Source organism: Pygocentrus nattereri, chromosome 11 (genome assembly GCF_015220715.1).
Source record: "Pygocentrus nattereri isolate fPygNat1 chromosome 11, fPygNat1.pri, whole genome shotgun sequence".
NCBI lineage: Eukaryota > Metazoa > Chordata > Actinopteri > Characiformes > Serrasalmidae > Pygocentrus > Pygocentrus nattereri.
The window spans coordinates 32,374,810-32,400,356 of record NC_051221.1 but is presented as its reverse complement, the minus strand read 5'-3'; the positions used below and the strand labels follow the sequence as shown (position 1 = coordinate 32,400,356).

At 38.0% G+C, this 25,547-nt stretch overlaps 1 protein-coding gene across 7 annotated transcripts in view; it reads left to right on the top strand.

Moving 5' to 3' along the window:
* Positions 1-25,547, top strand: part of LOC108432662 (mucin-2-like) — a 57,952-nt gene that overhangs the window by 14,385 nt on the left and 18,020 nt on the right. The window contains exons 21-35 of one of the 7 annotated variants that reach the window (XM_037542940.1): positions 726-877; positions 994-1,132; positions 2,759-2,866; positions 3,005-3,184; positions 3,366-3,605; positions 5,777-5,933; positions 7,277-7,399; positions 13,723-13,870; positions 14,139-14,179; positions 14,299-14,442; positions 14,545-14,686; positions 17,900-20,439; positions 22,328-22,584; positions 23,846-23,999; positions 24,169-24,410. In XM_037542940.1, coding sequence (XP_037398837.1) covers positions 726-877; positions 994-1,132; positions 2,759-2,866; positions 3,005-3,184; positions 3,366-3,605; positions 5,777-5,933; positions 7,277-7,399; positions 13,723-13,870; positions 14,139-14,179; positions 14,299-14,442; positions 14,545-14,686; positions 17,900-20,439; positions 22,328-22,584; positions 23,846-23,999; positions 24,169-24,410 — 4,767 coding nt within the window. Of the gene's footprint in view, positions 1-725; positions 878-993; positions 1,133-2,758; positions 2,867-3,004; positions 3,185-3,365; positions 3,606-5,776; positions 5,934-7,276; positions 7,400-13,722; positions 13,871-14,138; positions 14,180-14,298; positions 14,443-14,544; positions 20,440-22,327; positions 22,585-23,845; positions 24,000-24,168; positions 24,411-25,547 lie in introns of all 7 variants that reach the window. The other 6 variants (XM_037542942.1, XM_037542941.1, XM_037542939.1 and 3 more) reach the window with 6 other exon arrangements.

Sequence of the window (25,547 nt, the reverse complement as noted above, 5' to 3'; positions counted from 1 at the left end):
ATGTGTCTCTGACATCTATTTTCGGGTAAATAAAGACAGAATTGCTTTCCTGGACATGTCAGTGACACAGTTACCCAAATTAGTGGTCCTCTGCTTTAAATTTGAAGTGCTGCATATCCTAAACACTTCGAAAACTGAGGTAGGAGCTTGTACCACAATTGTATTTAGTGGCCTGTAAATCAGTGGCCAGGCTAGCAATCAGTATCAGTTGAGCACCAGAGGGATTCCCAGTGGTCATCTGGTTTACTTGTGTAGTACGATGCCAGTCCTGGTGACCCCTTGCTCTGTACATGTTTGCCTTTACCCATTAAACACCTGCCCACAAGGAGCTGTTATTTAGTTAATATTTGAATCACTTGTGCAAGATAAGACAAAGCAAAAAATATGTATAGTGTGTACACTTATACTGTATTTCTTCATTTTCTTTTTCTCCTTTGTAATAAGTAATTAGAGCACAATCAGATACATTCAAAGGAAAGCAAAACACTCTGAGCACAACTCACTTGTTTGCAGTATCAAGTCAACTGCAGCATTAATTGATTTAAAGTCCAGAATGAATCCATTTAATGCTAGAAATGTGTTTCAGAGGTTGAAGATTGTTCTCAGTGTGCTTTCCTTTCTTCTTCTCCTTCATACAGAGGGAAGAAGAGAATCAGACTCTATACTGAGTGTAAATAGTAAGCTATAAATCTTTTTAAACTTTCCCTATATGTTATGGGTCACAGGTGAGCACAGAGTGTATGTCAGGTTGTGTGTGTCCAAGTGGTCTACTGGCTGATGGACAAGGAGGGTGTGTAAAAGAAAATAACTGTCCATGTGTTCACAACGGAGTCTTCTACCAGCCTGGACAAACTGTTAAAGAAGACTGCAACACATGGTGAGGAAAGCGATGTGATGTTCTTGATGTGTTGTTTTAATGCTGAGTATTATATTATGACTGAATACTGGTTATATATTGTGTTACAACATGCTGTTTGTGTTTTGGACTTTCAGCACTTGTAGGAATGGAACATGGAGCTGCACGCATGAGGACTGTCCTGGCACTTGTACCATCTATGGTGATGGCCACTACATAACCTTTGATGGAAGAAGATACTCTTTTAGTGGAGACTGTGAATATACTCTGGTCCAGGTGTGTCCTCTGTTTTTTGCTCATGCATCTCTCCATTTTGATGATTTATAAAGGCCAAAAATATTAAATAAACATTATTCGAGACAGAAATAACAACAAAATACAACCCCAATTCCAAAAATGTTGGAAGGTTTATTTACAACACAACATAGAACATATATTTTCATAAAAAACATTCACTCATTTAGAACTGTAGACGGCAGCAGCGCGTCTCAAAAAGATGGGACAGAGACAACAAAAGGCTGGAAACGTGGGCAAAGGTTCACTAATCTGCGAAAAACTGCATCTAAAAATAGTGGAACAATTTCAGAAAAATGTAAAATTGCAAAAACTTTGAATATCCCATTATCTACAGTACATAATATCATCAAAGGATTCAGAGAATCTAGAGAAATTCTTGTATGCAGGGGACAAGGCTGATGGTCAGTATTGGATGCTTGTGATCTTTAGGCCTCAGGTGGTACTGCATTGAAAACAGGCACGATTCTGTACTGGAAATCATTGCATGGGCTCAGGAACATTCCGGAAATCATTGTCTGTAAATACAGTTCACCGTGCAATCCACAAATGCAAGTTAAAGCTGTATCATGCAAAAAAGAAGCCATATGTCAACATGATATGCATAACACTCTCCACACTGACACCGTGTCCTGTGGACTCAAGAAAAGAGGGGCCATCCAGCTTGTTATCAGCATACAGTTTAAAAGCCTGCATTTCTGATGCTATGAGTTTGCATTAGTGCCTATAGTGTGGGCAGCTTACTCATCTGGAAAGGCACTATCACTGTTGAACAGTATATAGAGGTTTTAGAACAACATATACCCCCATCCAGACTATGTTTCTTTCAGGGAAGGCCTTGCGTAATTCAGCAAGACAATGTTAAACCACATATTGCTTCCATCACAACAGTATAGCCTCACAGAAGAAGAGTCTGGGTGCTGAATTGGTCGTCTGCAGTCCAGACCTTTCACCAATAGAACTTTTGGTGCATCATGAAATGAAAACTTTGGCAAAGAAGACCCAGGACTGTTGAGCAACTAGAATTTTACATCAGACAGGAATGGGACAACATTCCTGTCCCAAAACTTGAGCAACTGGTCTCCTCACTTCCCAGATATTAACAGACTGTTGCTAAGAGAAGAGGGGATGCTACACAGTGGTAGACGTGGCCCTCTAACAACTTTTTTGAGATGGTTTGCTGCCATCAAGTTCTAAAAGAGTTAATGTTTTTCATGAAATGGTAAAATCTGATCTGAAATGGTAACATCTGATATGAGCTCCATGTTCTATTGTGAAGAAGAGTGTCCCAACTTTTTTGGAATTAGGGTGCGTTTACATAGTCAAAGAGCAAAACAAAACCTTGGATCCAGATAACTAAGTCTAGATGAACAGTGTTACAGTTCTGTTCCACTCAGTTTGTTAAAAATAGATTTTATTAATCTCTTCATTATAATCTGCTGTTATCCTGCAACAAAGCAGGGCAGCTGTGGAGAGTAAGCTGTCAAATTCACTTTTGTATCTTTGCTTGAAATTTTGAAATTGTTGCAGTGTACTGTACTTTGACTAATTCATTTTGTAAAGTATGCCATACAAAATAACAAATCAGACATTATCTGCTCCTTGCAGGATTACTGCAGTAACACCCTCAATGGTTCATTCCGTGTCATCACAGAAAATATCCCCTGTGGCACAACTGGGACCACCTGCTCCAAATCTATTAAAATCTTCCTAGGGGTGAGGTTATCACACAGCTTCCTTTTAGCATCATTGCATTTCAGTATTATCGTTAACAGTAGTCACTGAAAGCCTTCTGAACTGTAAACCAGTAACCTTGAAATATTATTAAACTTTGTTTTTTTTTTATCTCTATAGAACAAAGAGTTGCTGCTGTCAGAAGAGAATATTAAAGTTCTTATTTATGATAATAGCACAGAGATTCCATACAAATCTTACACTGTGGGGATTTACCTTGTAATTGAGGCCAGTCATGGTCTGGTTCTGTTCTGGGACAAGAAGACAAGCCTGATGATCAAACTCGAGCCCTGGTTTAAGGTATGTAAGAAAAACATCACCAGGATATGCCTGTTTTCCTTCATTCATTTATGCATTTAAACTTATTTTGTTCGTTTCTTTATCTTATTATTTATTTTTTCATTAGTACTTTATGAAAAGTGTTTTATTCTGTCATTCATATTTATTTGTTTTATCCATCCCACACTTTTCCCCAAAACAGGGCACAGTATGCGGCCTGTGTGGTAACTATGATGGAAACGGTAAAAATGACTTTGTGACTCGTGGTGGGGAAGAAGTGGTAGAACCGCTTGAACTTGGAAACAGCTGGAGAGTTTCTCCTACATGCCCCAAAGCCAGTAGTGTCAGCAGCCCCTGCGATATGAGACCACACCGCCAGACCTGGGCCGTGAAGCACTGCAGCATTATCAAGAGTGATGTCTTCAGTGCCTGTCACTCCCTAGTGAGTTCTTTTAATGTTAATATAAACCTTTTAATATTTATACATGTATTATATATTGTATATATGTATTATATACACTCACCGGCTGGTACAGCTGTTCAATTGCTTGTTAACACAAATAGCTAATCAGCCAATCACATGGCCGCAACTCAATGCATTTAGGCATGTAGAGGTGGTCAAGACAACTTGCTGAAGTGCAAACCGAGCATCAGAATGGGGAAGAAAGGGGATTTAAGTGACTTTGAACGTTGCGTGGCTGTTGGTGCCAGACGAGCTGGTCTGAGTATTTCAGAAACTGCTGATCTACTGGGATTTTCACGCACAACCATCTCTAGGGTTTACAGAGAATGGTCTCTGTAAAAGAGAAAAAGAGAAAATATCCAGTGAGCAGCAGTTGTGTGGATGAAAATGCCTTGTTGATGTGAGAGGTCAGAGGAGAATGGGCAGACTGGTTCCAGATGATAGAAAGGCAACAGGAACTCAAATAACCACTTGTTACAACCAAGGAATGCAGAATACCATCTCTGAACGCACAACACGTCAAACCTTGAAGAAGATGGGCTACAGCAGCAGAAGACCACACCAGGTGCCACTCCTGTCAGCTAAGAACAGGAAACCGAGACTACAGTTCACACAGGCTCACTGAAATTGGACAATGAAAGACTGGAAAAATGTTGCCTGGTCTGACAAGTCTTGAATTCAGCTGCGACATTCAGATGGTAGGGTCAGAATTTGGTGTAAACAACATGAAAGCATAGATCCATCCTGCGTTGTATGAACGGTTCAGGCTGATGGTGGTGGTGTAATGGTGTGGGGGATATTTTCTTTGAACACTTTGGGCTCTTTGGTACCAATTGAGCATCGTTTAAATGCCGCAGCCTACCTGAGTGTTGTTGCTGACCATGTCCATCCCTTTATGACCACAGTGTACCCATCTTCTGATGGCTACTTCCAGCAGGATAATGCACCATGTCACAAAGCTCATATCATCTCAAACTGGTTTCTTGAACATAACAATGAGTTCAATGTACTTCAATGATCTTCACAGTCACCAGATCTCAATCCAATAGAGCACCTTTGGGATGTGGTCGAACGGGAGATTCGCATCATAGATTTGCAGCCGACAAAACTGCAGCAACTACGTGATGCTATCGTGTCAATATGGACCAAAATCTCTGAGGAATGTTTCCAACACCTTGTTGAAAATATGCTACGGAGAATAAAGGCAGTTCTGAAGGCAAAAGGGGGTCCAACCTTTTACTAGCAACCTAATAAAGTGTCCGGTGTATATGTATTATATATATATATATATATATATTCACATACACATACATACATACATACATACATACACACACATATATACATATGCTTTGTTTAAATTGTTATTATTATTATTATTATTGTTGTTGTTATCAGTAATCATACTACTACTATTACAAATAATGATAATAATAATATGAATATTAATAATATTAATAATAACAAATCTTCTAAACAAACATATTTATATTAATCACAATATCTATTTGATTAACAAATTTACATTTCACATTGACAAGTGTTTCTATTTTACTTTAATTTGTCTTTTAACATATAGGATATTAAAATACAGGATCATTAAGACATACTTGATTTAGGCCTCAATTTGAGTTTGAAATATTATTTTTATGTTGTATGTTCATTAATAACGGATTTTTAAAAAGTGCACAGACTAGAAATGTTTTTTGAAATATAAATTATTGTGCAAAACCTAAATGGAGAATTTGTCCAAGGGGGGGGCTTGTCCAAGGCGGGCTTCCTGTCCTTGTTGTGGAGCAAGAGGCCACTTTAAAACAAAATTCTTATTTGTGCTATAAAAACAAATTAATGCCACTCCAGGTTATTTCTGTTTAATCTTATACATAACTCTTTGAAGGCTTACGTGTTGTCATCTTCTACATGTTAAACTCATGCACAGGTAAAGTTAAGCTTTACAATGGACAGAATATCCGGGCATTTCACAAGTGCTATATAGTACAGATCATGTTCCTAAACATTAATAAAATTCACCAAACACATGCAGAACATGACATGCAGTCACATATACAAATGAAAACGATTGTGTTTTATAGATGCTGATGATCTTTTTCTGTGAGTTATTCTACTTTTACTTCTATTTCTCCTCTCAGGTGGATCCAGCTCAATATTATGATATATGTGTGCAAGACACGTGTGCATGTGACAGCGGTGGAGACTGTGAGTGTTTCTGCACTGCTGTAGCAGCGTATGCTGCAGCATGCAATAAGAAAGGAGCCTGCATATCTTGGAGGACTCCAACCATCTGCCGTGAGTCTCAATAAAGAATTCAGTGATAGCCTCTCTCTTAGAGTCAATTTTATTTTTAATTCACAAATACAGAATAAATATATCGTCCATATTATTACTGTGCTTGTGAAGCATTCACTGTACTGTTATGCCTATTTTGTCTTAGATGTAAAATATCCTAGTCATTTATAATTGTTATGCTTTTAATAAAGACATCTATGGCAATATAAACACATCAGTAGACACTTAAGCAGTACTGTAACTGATGAGGAAATGTACTGGCTGAAATTAGCAGCAGTTGGTCTCACTCTCCCCCGCGACCCTGACGGAGAAGCGGCTTGAAACATGGATGGATGGATGGTCTCACTCTCCTCACCTTTACTGTTTAGTTTTGAACTTGTTAATTGTCTTTTGGAAGGTTTAAGAGCTGGGTGCTAAGAGCAAACGAGCTTCTTTATCCTCAGCTACAATAAGAGTAGCCTTCTGAAAAATGGGGAAACCCTGATGTACAAGTGTTAGTTTCAGTAAAATGAACGTGGAGATCTTTATGGCATGTTCATCTGCATTCATGAACAACCAGCTGTTGCATAGAGACCATTCGTTTCGCCCCACTCTCGGTTTTAACATTGTTATTTATTTGTCTTTCGTCAAATAGATTTAATCAACGTTGTGGTCATCAGTATTTTCTTGATGGTATATGTTCTGTTCTGACTCAATCTGCAAAGGCTGAACAGCAGATTTATTCAGCTAAACAGCATTTACTCAGTGGTCAACAGTGAAGGGTTCCAGTGCAACCATTTGACATCAGCAAATATGGTGACGAGTACCAGGATTGTTTTTTACAGAAACATTTTACGTATTTTAGTAGCTGAAGGTATTTACAGCATATTAAGGTCAAAATGTCTCACCAGCTGGGGTTCATGTGACCTCTGTTGCACACTGCTCTCCCCTTTCGTCTTTTAATGACTTTTAAGCCTACTGATCTTTTATGCTTAAACGCTCTTCTGTGTCTTAGATTATTTACACGTGTCACTCTTTCTTTTTTGTTTCTTTTTTCTCATTCTTTATTTTTCTTTCTTATGCTCTTATTTCTTTTGTAATATTTTTTCCTTCCTATTTTTCTTTCTTTCAATTTATTACAATTTGAATTCTTTGACTCATTGCTCGGAATGTTATTTTGTTAGAATAGTTTTTGCCTTGCACGCACTGAATTTCCTTTAGGAAATGCAAATTTAGTTTCATATAGCACAGAAATGGAATAATGTGTTTAATGAGAAGCTACCTGTACTAAAACTGTCATACGATGCTGGCTCAGGGGAACATTGTCTTGACAAGCAACTAACTGGTGTGAATCCTTCCTGCAGCTTTGTTTTGTGACTACTATAACTCAGATGATGACTGTGAATGGCACTATAAACCCTGTGGGCAGTGTGTGAAAACCTGCAATAATCTTCCAGGAGACTGTTTTACTCAAACTCTAGTAGAAGGTAAGACACTTTTTATAATTTCTCCCTTATTACTTGTACAGTACAGTCCGTACAGCAGAGTCTTCAAACGCAGACTGAAGACACATGTCTTCACACAGCACTTAAATTAGCATTGAATTAAGTTTTGTTTGCAATATATTGTGCTGCACTTATATATTATATTTTATTGTATTGCACTGTGTATGGTAGTTTATTGTATTGCATTGCATTGTACGGCTCAGAGTTCTGTGTTCAACTCTGTTTCTTTTCTCTGGGTATCTACAGTGACTTTTGTTTCTAGCAGTATCTGAGCTCTTGTCTAACCTATTGGTAACTAGCAAAGATACTTTCTCTAGACAGACAAAGCATCTGAGCGTCTGCTAAATGCTGTAAATGTAAAATGTAAATGTACTTGATTACTTGATTTCAGTCTAAGCACCAACGATAGGACATATAATTCTGAAATCGTCATTTTAATGGGTCTGTATATATCAGTATGTGAACAACTATACAATATAGAACTGGCCTCTAAAACACAACATTTCAATGTGTTTAATTAAATTTATTATGCCAATTTGATATTCAAATAGGGTCATAACTAAGGCTCAGAGGCAGATTTAAACAAATTAGTTCACTCTGAGCTGAAGCAGCATTTTATTTCTTTTTAATATTTATACCCAACATAAACTGGTAAGAACAAAATGAAAACTTGGTTAAGTATGTTCCTTTTACACAACGAGTATCTGGAACTAATTTATTTAAATACAGGGGTGGATCTTTGGGGTGAGTGGCGGCTGCCACCCCACTTGTCACCGCACTTCTATAGCCCCTAAAGTATGACGCAAAATTCTGTTTAGCAAAACATGCCTGTCCTCTCAAAACTCTTCCTAGTTCAGAATCCAACCCATTGTACAGGGTCCAGAGGCTTGGAACATTTAGATTAGAAAATGTTAGCTATTTTAAAGGACAATTAAGCATTATGGTGCATTCATATAGAGAAAGAGGTAGTTGCTGTAAAACAGTGAGGACCAATCCAGGTTCTGGAGATTCACCATCCTGGAGAGATCAGATCCAACATCCCTGTGTCTAATTTTCAGATGCCACTGAAGGTTTTTATTAATTGTGTCAGGTGTGTTATATAATAGCTGGGGCTAAACTCTGCAGGCTGGTAGATCTCCAGGACCAGGACTGTAAAGATGAAGATTGTACAAAGATTCAGTTAATTGAGTTCAACAACTATGACAATTCAAGTCATTTCAAAAATTGTACTGCTTTCCAGGTATTTTGAAATATTTGTTTAAAATAACTTATTGTTTGTCATACAAATGTCAGTGTGTATGGAATTTGGAAAATATCTCCTTTAAGATTCCCATTCAACAGTTAAAAATAGAGGCCATTCTAAAAACTCAATGGCATTATGCTGTATCTGCTAAAAGGCCTATACTGTAGCTATAAGGCATGGTGTGCTTGGACCCCTATTATCACCTCTTGTGATGTAATTTGCAAATGATCACTTAGCTCTCATAGGGAGTACAGTCTACAGAAAGTGATGTGTTCTACAACAATTTTCAGACAAAAACAAAGTGTTATCCAGATTGAATGAATGATATTTTGCTCATACTAGCCTTTTTGCCATTCTAAAACTATTGAAGAGAGAAATCATTTGCGAAACTTGAAACTAGCTGCTCAAGAAATGTCTGTTGCACAGAAGGTTTCATTTAGTAGTACCATAAAAGTAACCAGTAACTTTAGCCAAGTTAATATCATCATGCAGTAGTCCTGAAACTCTTTCCATCTACACAATTTACACAAGTAGCACATTCATCATTCAAATCCAGGAATTTCACTGAAGTGCAACGAGTTTGTCAATGATGTGACTGGAGGTGGCGAGTGTCTGGAGGGGGTCATTTAAGGGGCCAATCAGATTTGTTCTCAAGACTGACTCAAGTACTACATCACTAGTAATACAAGAAACTGAAGTTGAGGTTTATTTACTTCTATTATAGTTACTTTTTATGGGATAAATAAATAAAACTTATGAGTATTAAATTAAATATGAAGGAAAGACAGATTCAATTAAAAAGATAAACACCAAATGAGGGGTAGCTAAATTGAGCTAAATTAAAGTGATTTTCACATGTTTCACAAAAGTGTGCACTGATTAATAAAAGGTATTAGTTTTTTGAGTTAATTGAGTTTCACAGTTTAGAATCATAAGAACAGACCTAAGATCACAAGTTGGAGGCATTTACAGCCTAAAATCTACTAGCAGAATTTAAAAATCTATCCTAAAAGATGCAGCCAGTGAAGTTCTTTCAAAATTATGTGATATGAGATCTCTTTTTAAACTTTGGGTTACAGTAATCAACTCTGCTTGTAACAAATGCATGAACAGGTATGGCTCTAAAGGCTGAACATCAGTCAGTCACCTTTTTCTTTCTCAAACATTACTTTTTATGATCTAAATTTGTGTCAGTGGAGCACCACTTTTCAGAATCAATTGTGTACTGTGGTGTGTGGCACTGTTCAGGTGTGTAGCCTGCTTGCTAAGCTATTGTTAATTTACTGTTCAGACTGCAGACCCAAACAGCTCAGAACAGGTTTAAATTTGTCTTTCTGTACTTCCAACAGTTGCTCAACTTCACCTCAGATTTGAATCATCATCTAAACTTTTGTTCCTGCTTTAATTAGCCTGAACTGAACGTGCTATGGTGAGCAGAGTCTGTTATTGTGCTAGGTAATGCATATGCGAAGAGAATTGAGATTTATTAGGGGCAAATCCAGATTCAAGGTCAAAACAGTCCAGGGTCAGAGAGCCAACACGGATAGATCGTGGAACAGACATGATGAAAGAAACACAGACTAAGCACACAACGGAAGTCAGAAGAACAAACACTAATTGATACAATACACTACAAAGACCAGCAAACAACTAGGGAAAAACACAGGGCTTAAATACAGAGACAATGAGGGTTAATAAGACACCGGTGATAAACACAGGTGGTACAATTAAGGGCAGGGTCTGGAAACAAGGGGGCAGGACCGGGAAAAAACAAGGAAGCAAAACAAAAGCACATGGAGGACTGGGAGGGGACAATCGTGACAGTATGAGGTAGTTTAATACACAGTGAGGATAAACAATCAGGAGTAACAGCAATATATTCAGTCTAAAGTGTGTTGTAAAAGTGTCATTACAATAGCAGATGATGATATATTGCACAGTGTTCAATGTAAAAAGTTATGCAATTCAGCATAGTTCAGACAGCAGGAGATCATTACTGTCTCTACGCTCAGCACAGCTGTTTTTTAGTGTAGAATGCAGGGTGTGTGTGTGTAACAGGGAGCGAGGAGGCGGACGCATATGCAGAGATAAGCAAAATTTATTTAGGTCCAAATCCAGGGTCATGGTCAAGATGGTCCAGGGTCATAGAGATAACACGGATAGAATGGGGGAAAGACATGACAGACCAACAGTAAACAATAAGCAGGTTCAGACACACAGTAACCAGAATAAGCAACAATGCAAACAGTTCAGACAACAAATCATACACCAACAACACAGACTGAGATTCAAACGAAGACCAGTAACCAGACAGGGGAAAACATAAGGGTTACAAAGGACAGGTGCAAACACAGGTGGAGACAATCAGGGGTGGAGTCATGAAACGAGGAGGCAGGCCTAGAAAACCAAAACAAATGCACATGGAAGATCAAAACAAAGGGGCACATGGAGTAATGGGAGGAGCCAACCGTGACAGTGTGAAGGATTGTTCAAGATGGCTAACAGCTTATTGTTCTGCCACAACCTCCAGAGAGTCCAACTTGACTCTTACTGCAGAGTATAAAAATATAATCAGTTTAAATTAAAACAATATGATTGTCTATTTTGATCAGAGCTCTTTTGTTAATGCCGTTGCCCCAGCACACAACAACATAAAATATAATACTAGCTACAACAGGCTGGTCCATATGAGCTTAGTGCACACATCAAAGGACCTCAGCCTCCTCAAGACAGCACAGGCGGCTTTGGCCTTTCTTGTACACAGCATGGGTGTTCCAGTTCCAATCCATTTTGTTGTCCAAGTGCTCACCTAGGTACTTGTACGTTCCTACCACCTCCACATCTACTCCATCTCTGGTGATTGATGATGAGGCAGATTTGGACCTAAAGTCCAGCACCATCTCTTTAGTCTTACTGGTGTTTCGCTGCGGCTGGTTCAGCTTACACCAGTCAACAAAGTCCTTACCCAGCTTCCTGCATTCATCCTCCTGTCCATTGTTCTGGCTAGAGGTCTCAGATGAGCTAGCCTCAGCCTTTCAATTGTCTTTATTAAGTGGGATGTCAGTGTCTGAAGGTGTTACCTTTTTTTCATTTATTTAGAACAGAGTCTTGATTTTCAAAAAGAATTGGAATGCATAATTGCATAATTGCATAATTTGCGGAATTGCAAAAACTGAAAAATTACAAGAACAACATACAAACGTTACTTCCTAAAAAAGTTAGGACAATATGTAAAATGCAATACAAACAGAGGCAAAGATTTGTAACTTTATTGTTTTTCGTTAATATACATTCATTCTGATATTGATGCCTGCAACATTTTCAAAAAGATGTGAGGGGGTAGTTTAAGACTAGAGACTTTGTGAAATGTTCAGAAAACAGGTGCAATTATGTTTGTGTATAAAAGGAGCAGCCAGGAAAGGTAGAGTCCTTTTATGAGGATGGGTTGAGGCTCAAAACGTGTCAGCAAAAAATTCAACAGTTTGAACACAATTTGAACACAATTTACCATGACATTAAGAGTAAACGGTAATATCATCATCATCATCATCATCATCATCATCATCATCGTTGACCGCTAGTCCAGATAGGGTCGCGGTAGCAGTTGGGAGAGCAGAGAATCCCAGATGACCCTGTCCCCTGCAACTTCCTCCAGCTCATTCCCAGGGACCCCAAGCTGCTCCCAGGCCAACTTGGAGATGTAATCCCTCCAGCAGGTCCTAGGATGACCCCGGGTCCTTATCCCGGTAGGCAGTGCCTGGTACACCCCCACCGGGAGGCGTCTAGGGGGCAGGTGCCCGAACCACCTCAGCTGGCTCCTCTTAATGCGGAGAAGTAGAAGCTCTACTCCGAGATCCTCCCGGATGGCCGAGCTCCTCACCCTATCAAATAGAGTGTAGCCTGCCACCCTGCCATCCTTTTCCAGGCTAAGACCATGGACTCAGATTTCCAGGTGCTGATCCGCATACCAACTGCTTCACAGTCAGCTGCAAACCGTTCCAGTGCGCGCTGGAGGCAACCAAGGGATTCAGCAGAGATGCCACCCTCCGGCCTCCATACACAATGCCCTCCTGACCTTGGCTACGCCTTGACACCCTGCCGGAGCCCAACTCTAATACTGAAAGGGTCCAACTTAATGCTGAGTATACGAACACAGCTCTCACTCTGGGAGTACAGAGATCGAATGGCCCGGAGTAGTAGCCCCGGTACCCCATACTCCCGTAGGACCTCCCATAAGATGTCTTGGGGAACCCAGTCATAAGCCTTCTCCAAATCCACAAAATACATGTAGACTGGGTTGGCAAACTTCCATGCCCCCTCAACAATCCGCAAAACGGTGAAAAGCTGGTCCATTGTTCCACGGCCAGGATGGAATCCGCATTGTTCCTCCTCAATCTAAGGTCTAACTATTGGTCGGAGTCTCCTTTCCAGCACCTTGGCATAGACTTTCCCAGGGAGGCTGAGCAGTGTGATACCCCGATAGTTGGCACACACCCTCCGGTCCCCTTTTTCAAAAATAGGGACCACCACCCTGGTCTGCCAGTCCAAGGGTACTGTTCCTGAGGTTACTGCCTATGCAGCACTGCACTGCTCCCCCCTGCTGGACATTGCGGTGGTGGGCCCACATGGTTAAACAGTAATATATAATATGTAAGTAAGCAATAATATGTTTGCTCATTTATAAGCAAGGATTATCGGATAGCTTTTAGCCTCATGACAATCCATCTTAACTTCTGAGAAAAAAAGAACAGGATTTCAGATGGGCAATTTGTCTTGTAATCCAAGTGAGTGAAGAGTATTATTGGATGCTGAGACTTCAACCACTTGCTTAAATTGTTTTATGGAAAGCAGGTTTAACTTTTAATATTATTAAAAAATGTTTTTTTACAAGAAAGAAGTGATTTTTAAATAGTCACTATTAAATTGTCACATGTAAATTGAATTCCTAACATCAAAAATGAAATATTTACAAGGTGATTTTTTTTTCCTTCATTGAAGTAAATTGTTGCAGGCATAAATAGAGAATGTATTATCATCTGTTAATGTGTTTTTTTTCCTTTAGGATGCTTTCCCAAGTGCCCCTCAGAACGACCATACCTGGAAGAGGAAAAAATGAAGTGTGTTTCGAAACCCCAATGTGGTTGTTATATGAATGGTCAGCGCTACAAAATTGGAGAAGAAATCCCTACAAAAGAAATCTGCAAAAAATGGTATAATACAGAATCAAAACATTTTCTGATACTTCTTGATATAAAATGTTTTTAACTAATTTTATGAATTCCGTTATTGCCAATACTGCAATCGTGTGAATTTGCATCCAGTATAAAATAGGGAGATTGTGAATCAGTTGCAAGTATTAGCCTGACATGTGCCCGAAATTTTTGTGATTTGTAAGCACAAATTTTAACACGTATAATGTTTGTGATGTGCAGTGTCACTTTTGATTATTTTAACAATAATCAACTATTTTTTGTAAAGCACCTGCTCCTTACAGGGTCCTTCATGTTACAGTGAAACAGGTCAGTAAACTTTACCAATAACACAATTTTTATAACTTTGCAAATACCAGAGACATTGCAGTTTCTACTTTGAACTGACTCAATTGTGCTTTATCACTGTCAACATCTTGTTGATTTAGGAAAAGTACTATACAACACAACAGATGGGGATGGAACATGTATCTTTGCTGAATGTGGTCTTAATGGAACAATTATCAGGAAGATGTTTACATGCATAGGCACTCCTTCAGTTTCAACCACAATTTTTACTTTCTCAACACCTGGTAAGTAGTGCCTTTGAAAAAAGAGCCAATTACACAATTACACAGCACAAACTTCAACAACAGCAACCACTATATTAACCCCTTCAAAAACACTTGTTACAGCAGACACATCAACTACAACAGAAACTATTCCAACAACAACAGCAGAAAGTCTTTCAACACCTACAACAACAGAAACAACCACTACATTCACCCCCGCAACCACATCTCCTACAACACCACCGATCGATTGCTTGTGCAAGTGGTCTGAGTGGTTTGACAGCAACTATCCTAATTTTACACCAACTGGAGATGGAGGAGAAATTGAATCTATAGATGCCCTGTGGAATGCAGGCAATATAACCTGTTGGAAACCAGAGGACATTGAATGCAGGGCGGTGTATTTTAAGGATGTACCTTTGTCTCAGTTGCCTCAAAACGTAACATGTAATCCTACTGTTGGTCTAATTTGTAATAACAAGGACCAGATAGACTCAGAACAATGTTATAATTTTGAAATAAGGGTTAAATGCTGTAATGGAGCATGCCATAGTTCATCTACAATATCAGCAACACCAAGTTCAACAACATTAACCTCCTCTTCAACACCTTTTACAACAAATGTGTCAACTACAACAGAAGCTACTTCAACAACAACAATGAAAGTTCCTTCAACACCCCTAACAAGAGAAACACCCATTACAATAATACCTTCAACTACACCAATTCCAGCAAGCACATCAACTACAACAGAAACTATTCCAACAACAACAATGAAAGTTCCTTCAACACCCCTAACAAGAGAAACCACTACATTAACCTCCTCTTCAACACCTTCTATAACAGGCACATCAACTATAACAGAAACTACTCCAGCAACGACAGTGGAAATTCCTTCAACAATAACACCCACAACATTAACTCATTCAACCACATCTGTTACAGAAAGCAAATCAACTACAAGAGAAACCATGCCAACAACAACAGCAGTAAGTTCTTCAATGAAGAAAACAACAGAAACAACCACTGCAGTAACCACCTCTACTAAACCAAGCACATCAACTTCAACAGAAGGAACAATTTCTATTAGGACAAAGCCTCTAGTGATCACAACGCTTTTTACAGCACCTAATGTAGTCAACACGACTACAACAAAAACTACTCCAGCAACGACAGTGGAAATTCCTTCAACAACAACAGAGGCGACCACTACATTAACTCCATCTACAACACCTGTTACAGTAAGCACATCAACTACAACAGAAACTATTCCAACAACAACAATGAAAGTTCCTTCAACACCCCTAACAAGAGAAACCACTACATTAACCTCCTCTTCAACACATTCTATAACAGGCACATCAACTATAACAGAAACTACTCCAGCAACAACAGTGGAAATTCCTTCAACAACAACAGAGGCAACCACTGTATTACCCCCTTCTACAACACTTATTATAGTAGGCACATCAACTACAGCAGAAACTACTCCAGCAACAACGGTGGAAATTCCTTCAACAACAGAGGCGACCACTACATTAACCCCATCTACAACACCTGCTACAGTAAGCACATCAACTACAACAGAAACTATTCCAACAACAACAGAGGAATCTACTACATTAACCCCCTCTACAACAACTGCTACAGTAAGCACATCAACTACAACAGAAACTATTCCAACAACAACAGCAGAAAGTCTTTCAACATCTACAACAACAGAAACAACCACTACATTCACCCCCGCAACCACATCTCCTACAACACCACCGATCGATTGCTTGTGCAAGTGGTCTGAGTGGTTTGACAGCAACTATCCTAATTTTACACCAACTGGAGATGGAGGAGAAATTGAATCTATAGATGCCCTGTGGAATGCAGGCAATATAACCTGTTGGAAACCAGAGGACATTGAATGCAGGGCGGTGTATTTTAAGGATGTACCTTTGTCTCAGTTGCCTCAAAACGTAACATGTAATCCTACTGTTGGTCTAATTTGTAATAACAAGGACCAGATAGACTCAGAACAATGTTATAATTTTGAAATAAGGGTTAAATGCTGTAATGGAGCATGCCATAGTTCATCTACAATATCAGCAACACCAAGTTCAACAACATTAACCTCCTCTTCAACACCTTTTACAACAAATGTGTCAACTACAACAGAAGCTACTTCAACAACAACAATGAAAGTTCCTTCAACACCCCTAACAAGAGAAACACCCATTACAATAATACCTTCAACTACACCAATTCCAGCAAGCACATCAACTACAACAGAAACTACTCCAACAACAACAATGAAAGTTCCTTCAACACCCCTAACAAGAGAAACCACAACATTAACCTCCTCTTCAACACCTTCTATAACAGGCACATCAACTATAACAGAAACTACTCTAGCAACGACAGTGAAAATTCCTTCAACAACAACAGAGGCGACCACTGTATTACCCCCTTCTACAACACTTATTATAGTAGGCACATCAACTACAGCAGAAACTACTCCAGCAACAACGGTGGAAATTCCTTCAACAACAGAGGCGACCACTACATTAACCCCATCTACAACAACTGCTACAGTAAGCACATCAACTACAACAAAAACAATTCCAACAACAACAGTGGAAATTGTTTCAACAACAGAGGAAACTACTACATTCACCCCCTCTACAACAACTGCTACAGTAAGCACATCAACTACAACAGAAGCTACTTCAACAACAACAATGAACGTTCCTTCAACACCCCTAACAAAAGAAACAACCATTACAATAATACCTTCAACTACACCAATTCCAGCAAGCACATCAACTACAACAGAAACTATTCCAACAACAACAATGAAAGTTCCTTCAACACCCCTAACAAGAGAAACAACCATTACAATAATACCTTCAACTACACCAATTCCAGCAAGCACATCAACTACAACAGAAACTATTCCAACAACAACAATGGAAGTTCCTTCAACACCCCTAACAAGAGAAACACCCATTACAATAATACCTTCAACTACACCAATTCCAGCAAGCACATCAACTACAACAGAAACTATTCCAACAACAACAATGCAAGTTCCTTCAACACCCCTAACAAGAGAAACAACCATTACAATAATACCTTCAACTACACCAATTCCAGCAAGCACATCAACTACAACAGAAACTATTCCAACAACAACAATGAAAGTTCCTTCAACACCCCTAACAAGAGAAACCACTACATTAACCTCCTCTTCAACACCTTCTATAACAGGCACATCAACTATTACAGAAACTACTCCAGCAACAACAGTGGAAATTCCTTCAACAACAACAGAGGCAACCACGGTATTACCCCCTTCTACAACACTTATTATAGTAGGCACATCAACTACAGCAGAAACTACTCCAGCAACAACAGTGGAAATTCCTTCAACAACAGAGGCGACCACTACATCAACCCCATCTACACCTATCGATTGCTTGTGCAAGTGGTCTGAGTGGTTTGACAGCAACTATCCTAATTTTACACCAACTGGAGATGGAGGAGAAATTGAATCTATAGATGCCCTGTGGAATGCAGGCAATATAACCTGTTGGAAACCAGAGGACATTGAATGCAGGGCGGTGTATTTTAAGGATGTACCTTTGTCTCAGTTGCCTCAAAACGTAACATGTAATCCTACTGTCGGTCTAATTTGTAATAACAAGGACCAGATAGACTCAGAACAATGTTATAATTTTGAAATAAGGGTCAAATGCTGTAATGGAGCATGCCATAGTTTATCTACAACATCAGCAACACCAAGTTCAACAACTGCAACTATTACATTAATCTCCTCTTCAACACCTTCTACAACAGGCACATCATCTATAACAGAAACTACTCCAGCAACGACAGTGGAAATTCCTTCAACAATAACAACCACAACATTAACTCATTCAACCACATCTGTTACAGAAAGCAAATCAACTACAAGAGAAACCATGCCAACAACAACAGCAGTAAGTTCTTCAATGAAGAAAACAACAGAAACAACCACTGCAGTAACCACCTCTACTAAACCAAGCACATCAACTTCAACAGAAGGAACAATTTCTATTAGGACAAAGCCTCTAGTGATCACAACGCTTTTTACAGCACCTAATGTAGTCAACACGACTACAACAAAAACTACTCCAGCAACGACAGTGGAAATTCCTTCAACAACAACAGAGGCGACCACTACATTAACCCCATCTACAACACCTGTTACAGTAAGCACATCAACTACAACAGAAACTATTCCAACAACAACAATGAAAGTTCCTTCAACACCCCTAACTAGAGAAACCACTACATTAACCTCCTCTTCAACAACTTCTATAACAGGCACATCTACTATAACAGAAACTACTCCAGCAACAACAGTGGAAATTCCTTCAACAACAACAGAGGCGACCACTGTATTACCCCCTTCTACAACACTTATTATAGTAGGCACATCAACTACAGCAGAAACTACTCCAGCAACAACGGTGGAAATTCCTTCAACAACAACAGAGGCGACCACTACATTAACCCCATCTACAACACCTGTTACAGTAAGCACATCAACTACAACAGAAACTATTCCAACAACAACAGAGGAATCTACTACATTAACCCCCTCTACAACAACTGCTACAGTAAGCACATCAATGACAACAGAAACTACAACAACGATAGTGGAAATTCCTTCAACAACAACAGAGGCGACCACTGTATTACCCCCTTCTACAACACTTATTATAGTAGGCACATCAACTACAGCAGAAACTACTCCAGCAACAACGGTGGAAATTCCTTCAACAACAACAGAGGCAACCACTACATTAACCCCATCTACAACACCTGTTACAGTAAGCACATCAACTACAACAGAAACTATTCCAACAACAACAGAGGAATCTACTACATTAACCCCCTCTACAACAACTGCTACAGTAAGCACATCAATGACAACAGAAACTACAACAACGATAGTGGAAATTCCTTCAACAACAACAGAAACAACCACCACATTAACCTCCTCTGCAACACCTTTTACAACAAATGTGTCATCTACAACAGAAGCTACTTCAACAACAACAATGAAAGTTCTTTCAACACCCCTAACAAGAGAAACAACCTTTACAATAATACCTTCAACTACACCAATTCCAGCAAGCACATCAACTACAACAGAAACTATTCCAACAACAACAATGAAAGTTCCTTCAACACCCCTAACAAGAGAAACAACCATTACAATAATACCTTCAACTACACCACTTCCAGCAAGCACATCAACTACAACAGAAACTATTCCAACAACAACAATGAAAGTTCCTTCAACACCCCTAACAAGAGAAACAACCATTACAATAATACCTTCAACTACACCAATTCCAGCAAGCACATCAACTACAACAGAAACTATTCCAACAACAACAATGAAAGTTCTTTCAACACCCATAACAAGAGAAACCACTACATTAACCTCCTCTTCAACACCTTCTATAACAGACACATCAACTACAACAGAAACTACTCCAACAACAACAATGGAAGTTCTTTCAACACCCATAACAAGAGAAACCACTACATTAACCTACTCTTCAACACCTTCTATAACAGACACATCAACTACAGCAGAAACTACTCCAACAACAACAATGAAAGTTCCTTCAACACCCCTAACAAGAGAAACAACCACTACAATAATACCTTCAACTACACTAATTCTTGAAAGCACATCAACTACAACAGAAACTATTCCAACAACAACAATGAAAGTTCTTTCAACACCCCTAACAAGAGAAACAACCACTTCAATAATACCTTCAACTACACTAATTCTGGAAAGCACATCAACTACAACAGAAACTATTCCAACAACAACAATGAAAGTTCCTTCAACACCCCTAACAAGAGAAACAACCACTACATTAACCTCCTCTTCAACACCTGTTACACCAAGCACATCAACTACACAATGTGTCTGCACACACAGAAACATGAATTTCCTTCCAGGCAAGTAATATTTTTTATATTTTGAATTTCAAATAATTTAATCTGGCCATTATAAATAAATCTCTTATGACTTGATTTTCTTTCTAACATCATAAATAAAGAGTACTATTTTGCATGGGCATTAGATGTTGTGAGTGATTTACAGTACAATGTTTAAATGAGGCTTTTTCATCTGTTAACTGTTCTTGAAGTATAAGCTCTTGGATCAGCACTGCAGGTAAAGCAAAAGAGGAAGTTAGGAAAAAGAAAGTCAGAAAGAACAACAAGAAATTGTTGTAATACAACAATGTTTTTAATTAATCTTATCTCATGACACTGGAATTTAAGTACAGTAGATGAATAGCCTCATAGCTCTCATTTCTGTAAAGAGACTTTTTTTTGCATTTTGGTCATTTATGATTCTTTTTAAAAATGCTTCAAATGATTTTTTTTCAATCACATTTTGTCAGTGAACAAGTGAGTATAATGAGTGGCTTGAGGCATAGCAACTGCATATATAAATTATCATTTTAATCTAAAACACTAAAATTACAAAGACAGCATCTGTGATGTGAAACAGTCTTAAGAAACCCCTTAAACAGACAACCTACTATTTTGCTCATTTGAAAGATGTAGTCCTTTATAGTAGATCTGTTTGGACATCAGGGTCTTAATATTCTAATAAAAATCAAGATTTTGCTGGTGTGCAGCCAAGTAGTTTTTCTCCTTATAGCATGACATGTTTCCAAGTGAAAATTTTAGGTGAGAAATATTGTATAGGCGGGCACTTGATTTGATCTAACAGTATTTGATTTTCTAATGACAGGTTAGTGTTTCAAAATAAGCATTGAATTGGCAGATAATGCAATAATATTCAAGGTTAGGAATTACTTAATTTTAAGATTAATATTAATAGAGATTCACTGACAAACTGCCACATACAAAGTGTATTTACACTCAAACAGCTGTAAGTACTATTAACTTCTTATTCTCCAGGGTGTATTTTAGTTTTCCCATCTGAATTTACATGAATAAATCATAAGGCAAATTACTCAGTAACTGCATGTTATTATTTTATTTTATTTTTTTTTAAAAGCTCAGTTCAAATGAACAGAAAATGTGTTTTATGATCATACACATATTGCTATATGCTTATAATTTATTGCTGAAAGACAAACATCTTAGGCACTGTTTGTATTATTTTATAAAAATAATTTTACAGAGCAGATCACTGAAGAGACACCATCTGTTTATAGTTTATAACACAGATTTGTGAAAAAATGGGTCGACTTTCTGTGGAGAAAAAATTGTGAGTTTTTCTTCTATAAGGGTTTAAAATTACTTTACCCATTTATTTGACTTGAAAGAAGACAGTTACAGCTCTTACATTACCCGCACCTTTTGAATGTATCTTATGAAATATGAAATATATCAAGAATATGACAAAGTGCGTTTTGGAACCACCAGTGGTCTCAAGGAGTTGAAGAGGTTTTAAACCCAGTGTGGGAAAGTTTGAATTATGACCATTAGCCACCAGATCTGTAAGTAGGCTATTTTAGGGAAAGACAACAAGGAATTTGGTAGTGGATGTCCAAAAATGCACTTCTTAACCATGTTGCTGCATGCAAGGCTAGGAGGAGGAATAAAAAACAATGTTCTGTTATTTTTATACTAAGATACACTATATACTAATTCCAAGACTTTTACATGATTTGAAGTGTTTAAGATTTTCTGAAGGATACAGACATGCCTTTCTTGTACACTTTCATTGCAAAGGAAGTATTGCATCTATAATTATACATGAGAGATGGAAGCAGGAATCTTTTTATTTTTGTCATGATCTGCTCACTTTTTTTTCTGGCACATATGAGTTATTAATCTTTTCATTTTTATCCAATGCTATATCTAGGGTCTTTCATCTATAATGTAACGGATGGAACAGGGTGGTGTATCACTGCTTATTGTGATGCAGTGTGCAATATTCACAAGGATACACGACCTTGCCCTTCTACTGCTCATACTTCTACAACACAACCTACTACAACTACTACTACTCCTACTTCTACTACAAGTACTCCCACTAGTACAACTGCCACTACAACAACTACCATTAAAAATACTACTACGACTCCAACTGACTGCACATACCTCAATCCACCGAGAAAGGTTATTCAGAAATTCATGAAACTTTATTTACAGTTTGGTGTATATTTGTTGTCAATTATATATTTCAATTCTTTTTATGTGAATTGAATATGTTGGCACAAGTGGCGAACTGAGACTATTAGAGCTAAGCCGAGGTTCGTCGCCACTGGGTGTTTGGGCCCTGCCTTCCTGCCGGCTTTCGTGGCCGTCATCGCAGAGGCCCGAGGCGCAGGCGCATGCCACAAAATGATATTACATCACTTTATTATGATTATTTATTGATATCAGAAGCCCCTATACTGTGGCTGAATAAGTCACAGAAGAGGCAATAGACAACTCTGTAAACAGCCCCAATTTCAACATCAAGATACAGTCATATGGTCATGGATTTGGTACACCTGTGCTGTAGTGTGAAGCTGTGTCATGCTAAGCTACTGCAGTAGAATGTTACGTAGACGCCAAATTTGACAGTTTATTAAGTAGATACATTTTAATTAAGCTTTTGATTAGATTTTTGTCAATGCTAAAATATAATGCTAAGATATTTTAGACAAAAATCAGTCTATATAATCATATCACCCAAGAGGAGTTAACCTTTAAAAAAAAAATTTTTTTTTAAATGCAGGTTGTCTTTAAAACTTGGCCTGTGCATAAATTACGGCATTATGTTTTTTTTTCTTCAATCTTTTAAATTTAGCAAACAAATACAATTTTTGCTCTAAAAGTAGCAGAAATTTCATTTTGTTTTCTGTAGAGGTTGTGTTAGCTTATTTTCACTTAGAAAATCTGTACAACTGTGTTTAAATTTAGACAATCATTCTATTGGTCAGACTGCTTGCAGCATGTGGATCTGTGATTAGTTATCTGCGTATCCATATTTTTCTAAATGATCCACAGACTTTGATCCAATCTGTTCACATCTGTGTCTATTTCTTTTTTACTCCTGGCCTTGACCTTTATGTCCCTCCACTTTTTGTTTAAGCGTTTGTTATATCTAAGTGTTTAGAGTGTGGCATCATGAGTTGCAAGCCTTTGAGACTGAGTAGGGTATCCCATGTATCTCGGTTTGCCAATCAGATGTGAGATTGCACATTAAAAATATATATAATGCCTGGGAAATAATTAGACTTGTGGGAATTGATAATCTACATAACCTGATAATAAGTAGCACTCAATAAAAGAACTACTAATTTTGGTTACAGAATTGCAGATAATGAGGGCATTGTGTTTGTTTACTATGTTCTTTATATTTCTTATGTACTTTTTTTTTCGTCCGTAACAGAATGGAGAAACCTGGACTGAGAACTGTGTGATTGTTAAGTGCCTAAATGGTTTAACCACCATGGAACCTCTCAAGATTCCACCTCTTCCAGTGTGCGCAAATAAAATGCCTCCTGTGAAACTTGAGAATGACTGTTACCATTATGAATGCCCATGTGAGTTTAAGTCGTTCTCATCTTTTACTAAAACACTGAACATTAAGTAGATATTGTGAAATCTCAAGAAAATATTAAAATTGTAAGTACAATTACTGAATATAGACTGTAAGGGAGAACAAGTAGCACTGATTATTTTATAACGTTGTTCTTTTTTCTAAAACCACAGGTAGATGCATGGGTTGGGGAGATCCACATTACGTGACTTTTGATGGACAGTATTATGCTTTCCAAGGAAACTGCACATATGTGTTGGTCCAGGAAATCATCAAGAAGTACAACTTCAGTGTCCACATCAAGAACTATTTCTGTGATCCTGTCAATAACTTGGCTTGTCCCGAGAGTTTGACCATATATTACAAATCATATAAAATCGACTTGACACAGACAAGAAACCCAACTGTGAACAAAGTAAGTTTCTCACTCAAACTGATGATAACCTTTCTGAGAGTTCTTTTCAGTGTTTCTGAAACTGGTCCTCAAGCTCCCCTGATGGGCCACATTTTTGCTCCAACCCAACTTGTAAGACATATTGAGTAGAAATTTGGACTGCCTGGGAGTCCCGGTTTGAGAGCTACTACTTTATATATTATGCCATACAATGAGTAATCGCACCTAAGAGACATCGACCTTAATGGTGTAACAGGCCACCAAATAGACCATCATACCATCTACATCCAGTTCATAAACAACCTGAATCTGACCACAGGACAAACATTATAGATATTTTATGTAAGTTGACAAGACATAAAATGATTTATATAATACATAATAAAAATAATAATTACAAAAGACATACCAATAATGTCAACAATGAAAAATTGTATTAACGGGGGACAATTCAGTAAAATTAATAAAAAGAAAATATGCAAAATAAATCTAAATGAAAATTGACTATTTAATAATGTATGAGCTTGAGTGTCTAATAATAGCTTGAATTAAGTTTCACAGTTTAGAAAAAAAAACAGAAAGCATATTCCGCACTTTCTGAATTAATACAGGATATTTGCAGAAGGACAGTATCTGCAGTTATCAGATCTTACACACATCTTGATTTTACAAACAGAGAGATGTTCTGTGAGGTACACAGGTACTAGGCCATTTACAGCTTTAAATACAAGTAAAAAAATCTTCAAAAGATACAGGCAGCCAGTTCAGTCCTTTCAAAATGGAGATGATGGGCACTCTCTTTCATGTTTTTGTTTGGCTCTACACTGCTGTAATTTGTGCTAGTTGTAGAGATGTATTGTTTTCTTAGGAACCCCAGTAACAGGAACATTGCAAAAATGGATTTTATGTGTAATGTATTTTTACGTGTATGTCTCTGCATCACTCTAGGATAAGGAAGGCCAAATTTTAGTAATGAGACAGTGCAGTTTTAGGGACTGCATTTACATGCAGAATAAAACAAAGATCAGACTCTAAAATTACACTCATGTTTCTTACTTCAGATTTGGCATGCAAAGCCAGTTTTTCTTGATTTACTTGTAGATAAACTTGACACATCCACTGAGAAATATCTGACAAGCAGCTGGTAAGCCTGTCAAC